A 7,090-nucleotide genomic window follows, 5' to 3' on the forward strand; every position below is an offset into this window, starting at 1 on the left:
AGCGAACAAATTTCCCATAGAGAATGAATGGGAGGAGGTAGGTGAAAAAACTAACACATTATTGGACTTTTTCAAACGTCTACTGCTCCGGCATACTTTCACCTAGAGACTCCATTTAAACTTTGAAATGTAGACACAAGTCTTGTCTATTGTTGTATTAATCCACGTTTCAATAGGTCGTACAGTTTTTGATCAATCACTGTTCAATGACCATGATCTTTTTTTTTTTTTTTTTGAGAAATTGGTATTGCACGGAATGTTCGGGCTAGAGTGGGTGACATCATCGGCTAGAGTGAGATAAGTTGTCTGAAATTGTCTGAAACTTTTCTCTTTCCACGCTGCTCACGGCCACAATTTACACTCTACACACATGATTTTTTCCACATTTGTAGACAAACTTGTCCTCTCTCCAACTGTGTGTTCAACGCAGCAGAGAGACTTACAGAATTTAAACTGTGAGCCTCTAAGTGCAGCCATGTCTCTCTCTGCTCTTCATTGCCTCTAGTACAAAGATGTCAAAGAATCGTCTTGTTCGATTATTTAGAAGATTTGTCGATTATTTACTTGGTTCATTCAAAAAAACAACAACCTTTATTGCTATTGATCAATCAGACACCTTTGAATCGATTGTTTTTATGAAGAACCGTCCATACAATAAAAAAAAACCACATAAAATATCACATAGGCTACAATAATAAACAGAAAAACACATGTTTGAAAAGATGAAATTACAAGAGTGAAATTACACAGCCATGATCAAAATAGTTGATTAGTCAATCAACAGAAGAACAATTAATTGTTATCTAGCCACTGTGACGGGTTCTAGCTGTAAAAAATTGATGATGATGATGAAAATATTATGGTGTCATAAATTAAATTAACGTTTATTAAGGCGGTTTTCTTTCTGTCTATTGATTAATTGATTATTTATTCTCTTCCTGTCACTTCCATTTTTTTTGTCTTTATTAATTAATCATGTTAAATAAATGGCGGAATATATTTTTTAAAGAGAAATCTTGTCTTTTAAGAAGTTGGAATTGACACATTTAATATTTTGGCTTAAAAAATGACCAAAATGAATATTCAATTATTAAAAAACTAGCATATTTAATATGTTTTCAGACCATTTAATTGATTAATTGTTTTGTCGTCAGTGTGTAAGTTCGTCAGCATCGAGATGAAGTCGGCGTTCGAGGAGACGGGGAAAACCAAAGAAGTGATCGACAGGAACTACCGCTTCATCGACAGCAAGGGGGCGCCGCCCATCAAATACATCAAGTCGTGAGTCTGCTGTGTTTTTATATCTGTGTTCAGGGCCGTTGTATAGGGGAGAAAGGTGATGATAATTCTAGGGGCCCAGCGCCCAGTGGGGCCCATAAAAAACCCCAGTAGTCTAATCTTTGTATGACTGAATTATTCTGCATAAGACCCTGACCCTAATACTCATAGTACACTGTAAAAACTCAACATCTTTCCAAGAATATTTGTCTTATTTCTTGTCCAAATGTCTCATTTCTAATCAAAGCTAATCTCTTTCCACTTAAAATAAGACTCATAACCTAAATATTAACTTGTTTTTAGATCATTTTCACTTGTTTCAAACAAATTTTCACTTGAAATAAGTAGAAAAATCTGCCAGTGAAAGTCAGTTTTTTGTGCTTGTAATAAGGAAGAAAAACTTGTTCCATTATCAGATTTTTTCTACTTATTCCAAGTGAAAATATGCTTGAAAGGAGTAAAAAGTGTCTAAAAACAAGCTACTTTTAATATGATGCGTCTTATTTTAAGTATAATGAGATTTGTTTTGACTAGAAATTACATTTTGACCAGAAATAAGACAAATATTCTTGGTAAGATACTTGAGTTTTTGCAGTGTAATGCTGCATTAGCATCAAAACAAAGTAGGCTAAATAATACATGATAGTACATACGTAGTCTAAGAAAAAAAAAAAAGGAAAAGTTAGGGGGAGGGGCCCACTTTAGTATTCTTTAAGGGGGCCCAGAATTCCTAGCAACGGCCCTGTCTGTGTTAGTGTGTTTATGTTGTTGTGTTGTTGTAATTGTGGTGGTGGAGTTAAAAGTTTCACTGTTTAAAAGAAAAAAAAAACCCAACGCTCCGACCTTTAAAGTGTGTGAGAAGGACGTTTTACTGGGTGATTCTGGATCTCTCTAACACACACACACACACACACACACAGGGGACGGGAACTCGGTCTGGTTCAGTTCCTGTTCCAGTTTATTATAGAACAGTGAAGCTGCTGCAGAGACCAGAGGACGGAGCGTTGCAAAGCATTCTGGGTAACGTAGGCAACCAGCAGGCTGCAACCAGGAAGTAAAAGAGAGAAAACCAATATAATACATCCATGGAGAAAACTCAATCAATCAATCAAACAAAGAATGAAACAAACAGACAAACAGAGTGAGATGACATGCTGAGGTTATTATGGGATGTTTATTATGGGATGTCCTGAATCTCTCATCTCTCTCTCTCTCCGTCTCAGAGACCTGAGATTCATCGAGGTCGTGGAAAATGTGTGTCAGAGGCTGCTGTCGTACAACCTGCACAAGGAGAGGACGGGCAGCAACCGCTTCGCCAAGGTCGGCTTTTCCTGTTCATACAGTAACATGAGTTCATTAAAGGGATAGTTCAACATTTTGGCAAATTGGCCCATTGAGGCTAATGGGATTTCTTGGTTTCCCTCATCATCAAACTCATCAAATACACAATCCAACAACTCCACAACAACGCTCTGGTGGACAAGTTGTGACCTGCACGTTCACCACGCTATGAGATAATAACACAACGTTACCAGACAGAGTTGTTTTAGAGGGAAATTCATGCAAAACCGCTGATGCGACGTGTTGCCTTCAGGGACAGTTTTTCATCAAGCAGTCTCTGTATTTCCCTCTAAAACAACTCTGTGTGGTAACGTTGTGTTATTATCTCATAGCGTGGTGAATGTGCAGCTCACAACTTGTCCACCAGAGCGTTGTGGAGTTGTTGGATTGTGTATTTGATGAGTTTGACGAGTTTGAAACCAAGAAATCCCATAATGAGCCTCCTCTGTAGCGTAGCTCTGAGCAGCTCGCGGCTCTGCTCCGCCGTTCTAAAAATAGTTTGCATCGACAATTAAAGGTAACAAACCTACTGCTATGACTATAGGGATTATGGCAATGGACCAATTTGCCAAAATGTTGAACTATCCCTTTAAGTTAAGTGTGTGTTCTACTTTGTGTGTGTGCGTGTGCAGGGTATGTCAGAGACCTTCTCCACCCTGCACGGTTTGGTGAACAAAGGCGTGAACGTGGTGATGGACATTCCCTTCGAGCTGTGGAACGAGACGTCAGCGGAGGTCGCCGACCTCAAGAAACAGGTGACGACACAAAACACAGACTTTTCAAAAGGAATAATCCGTAATCAAATACTTCCCCGGAGTAATTTGCCCCAAAACGGCCTTTTGCTCCTTGTTTTTCACCAATCAAAATATGTTAGAGAAGAAATCTGTGCTCATTTTTAGGCCTAATTTTAAGACTATAGGCTACATTTAGTGATTTACATAACCCCCTGCTGTAAACCTCAGTGCAAACTCAGAGGATAGTTAGGCCCCAGGAAACTTTTAGTTCCTAAAAAAAACCTCCAACTCAAAGCATTAACAACTAGCCTACATCTTTACTACTACTATCACTACTATTATTGACTATTCTCTTTTGTTTAGGCTAGTAGACTAAGGCCCTGTCCCAATTCTCCCCCTAACCCTAAATATTTGCCCTAACCCTACATTTTGCGCGTTCACGTGTAGGGGTAGGGTGTCCCATTACTCTAGGGAGCAAGGGGAAGTGCGATTTTGCCCTTAAAATCAGACCTCAAAATGTAGTGAGGTCCGATGCGGGCTTAAAACTAAGTGGAAGATGAAATTACCCGTTGTCACGCTCGATCGCCGTTTAGACAAATCTGAAATGCTTGAAGAAACATTAGCCTACTATTTCTCTCTGTGTGTGTTTTGTGTCGCTATGTGTGGTATTTATTGGGGGAATCACGGTGTCGCGTCAGCTGACAAGGACAGCTGACAGCAGCAGCAAAGCTAACGGCGGTAGCTAAGCTAACGGTGGTAGCAGCAGGACGTCAGCTGTTAAAACCCTCCCGTTGTCGCACACGACATGAAACTACTCCAGTTAGCTCAGTCATGTTGTAACTCAGATATCCACTGGAGAAAATATTTTTTCATGGACCGTTTATTGATTCACTGAGTTATTAAAGTTAAACAGGTAGCTAACCGTTAGCCCGGCTAATCTATGATAACCATGACTAATTACAAAAATAGTTTAGACTGAGATAAACAAACACAGCCAACGCAACAGGCAACACAACAGCGGAACCGCCGGCATTATTCATGAGTGAAAATAGTAGCACGTTCCACCGGTATAATTGTAAACATGTGACGTATGTTATCACGTTCGCTACGTTCACTACACTAGTGGTGTCCCATTTCCATAACGAGGGGAATTTACGGTTGAGGGCACTCAAAACCAAGTGGAAGTTTTAAGGGGGAGAATTGGGACAGGGCCTAAGTTGTTTAGTAGCTAATGCTGGGTTTTAAAAATGCCCCTCATTTGTAATAACCTCCTCCTTATTGACCGCTGAAAATGTCCGGCCCAGCTTAAGGTCTCGGTTTTAAAATCTGGCCCCACTGAATTTGTAATTGAATAGCCCTGCTGTATGTGTATGGTATACTAACTGTGTGTGTGTGTGTGTGTGTCAGTGTGACGTGTTAGTGGAGCAGTACGAGGACGTGATCGAGGACTGGTACAAAGGAAGTCAGGAGGAGGACCTGACCACCTACCTGTGTGAGAAACACGTCCTCAAGGGACAAGACCAAGGTAACACGTCCACTTCCTGTTTCTGTTCCCCTCCGTCCGTCTTCTTCATGTGTCTCAGGCTGTGTCCGAAACCGCATACTACCGTACTGCGTTAGTATGTACTGTATACTGCATACTGAATGTGGGATTCAGTATACTACTTGAACAGACCGACGCCGTTCACACCGCAGTATGCAGTATACGAGTATAAAACTGGCGAAAAGCTGTTTTATTTCGCGCTCTAGCGCTGTAATTATGTAACTTTATTAAGTTTTAATATTTTTTCATGCGAGAAAGTAACTGTTGAGATCCCAAATATACGGCCAGTTTATCCAAATGACGGCTGTTTAGAAGTTTGCTCCGATGTTTTTTCAGAGAAGTGAAGCTCCGCAACGACCGCGAGCTGCTCGGCCGGCCAACCTCCGTCGTCATCCCGGGGGAGAAAACAATCGCTAATTAACTTACCCGCAGGTTTTTAGAGGTTTACCACCGGCTGGTTAAATTATTTTTAGGAGATAAATGTTGGTCTCATTGATGAAATCTAACAATTGTGGCAGTCGCATTAGTTTGTTTGAATGTAAAGTGAAGCTTCCTTTGTGTATTGGACAGAAGAGCAGCGCTGCCTCGGGGCTCTGTAGCCTACGTACAGAAATCACCACATTTACAAAAATAAATAAATGTTTTACAATGAACACATCAGTCTGCATTAAGTTTTATTTTATTAATTAAACTTTATAACATAGTTACAGTACACGGCAAAGATACTTCACTACCGTCTTTGGTTACGGTTAGACGTCTGGGGCGCATTGCATTGTGGGATACAGTACGCAATGTACTGTAGACTGGTCAGATGGCATAAGACCTCCTTTGGGCAATCAGCCTTCTCTATAAAGGGTTCCCAGATGTGGAATTCTCTACCGACCGAAATAAAACTAACCCGAGACATTAGAATTTTTAATACAAAGGTTGAAATCTGGCTGAAACAAAATCAGAACTGTATGCATTTTTAATGTGTCATGACTTGGTATGATTTTAGATGTATTGCACATTTTATAGTGTTGTATATAATTTGGATGTCTTTCTTCTTAACTTCTTTTTTTCTACTAAAAGCCTAACTAGGGACGGGAGTTGGAAACTACCTTTAGCTATAATCTCTGTATGCAGAACATCAGTCACACTGACTTGTTTGTAACTAGTGGAAGTGTCACTATGTTAACCTGCATTGTCCCTATCAAATAAACTGAATTAAATTAAATACTGGAGATATTTTCCGAATCAGTACGACATTTTCCGCATACTGAAGATTTTGCTTTTGTTTGCATACTGCATACTGTATTTTGGCCAAATCAGTACGTACTAGCAGTATAGTATGTGGTTTCGAATACAGCCTCAGTCTCTCTTCTTAACGTTTTCCTCCTCCTCTGTGTGTTTCCAGCCTGTCTGGACGAGGCGTGGAGCCCTACGATGAAGAAGGGAGACCCGGCGGCTATCGCAGAGGACAAGAAGAAAAAGAAAAAGAAGAAGGGAGGAGGGAAGAAAGGGAAGGAGGTAGGAGGAGGAGGAGGAGGAGGAGGAGGAGGGGAGGGAGGAGACGGTGGCGGCTCGGAGGGAGAGAAGACGGCCAAGAAGAAGAAGGAGAAGAAGGTGAAGAAGAAGAAAAAGAGCAAGGCTCCCGTGGAGAAGACGGCGGCCACGTCCGACGAGGAGATCCAGCCGCAGGTTCCTCTGTCCGGACACAAGACGGAGCTGTGAGCCGGAAAACTCAACTAAACTCTTTGTAAAAATCTAAAGTCTGCGGCTTCGGAAAAAAACGTCTGAGGTTGTGCTGTTACACACCGTTTTAAAGGGATAGTTCAACATTTTTTTTGGCAAATTGGCCCATTGCCGTAATCTCTATTATAGTCATAGCAGTAGGTTTGTTACCTTTAATTGTCGGTGCAAGCTGTTTTTAGAACGGCGGAGCAGAGCCGTGAGCTGCTCAGAGCTACGCTACAGAGGAGGCTCATTATGGGATTTCTTTGGTTTTCCTCATCAAACTCATCAAATACACAATCCAACAACTCCACAACGCTCTGGTGGACAAGTTGTGACCTGCACATTCACCACGCTATGAGATAATAACACAACGATACCAGACAGAGTTGTTTTAGAGGGAAATACAGAGACTGCTTGATGAAAAACTGTCCCTGAAGGCAACGTGCATCAGCGGTTTTGCATGAATTTCCCTCTAAAA

At 41.0% G+C, this 7,090-nt stretch overlaps 1 protein-coding gene across 1 annotated transcript in view; it reads left to right on the forward strand.

The window, feature by feature from the left end:
- cnpy3 (canopy FGF signaling regulator 3) overlaps positions 1–6,717 on the forward strand; it is a 7,830-nt gene extending 1,113 nt beyond the window's left edge. The window contains exons 2-6 of the mRNA XM_085759759.1: positions 1,155–1,281; positions 2,502–2,598; positions 3,252–3,374; positions 4,761–4,878; positions 6,293–6,717. Of these exons, the coding sequence (XP_085615885.1) occupies positions 1,155–1,281; positions 2,502–2,598; positions 3,252–3,374; positions 4,761–4,878; positions 6,293–6,609 (782 nt within the window). The 3' untranslated portion in view covers positions 6,610–6,717. The remainder of the gene's footprint in view (positions 1–1,154; positions 1,282–2,501; positions 2,599–3,251; positions 3,375–4,760; positions 4,879–6,292) is intronic.
- Positions 6,718–7,090: the final 373 nt, after the last annotated feature.

This window comes from Trachurus japonicus, chromosome 18 (assembly GCF_045865225.1).
Source record: "Trachurus japonicus isolate A0001 chromosome 18, Traja_1.0".
In the NCBI taxonomy this organism is placed as follows: domain Eukaryota; kingdom Metazoa; phylum Chordata; class Actinopteri; order Carangiformes; family Carangidae; genus Trachurus; species Trachurus japonicus.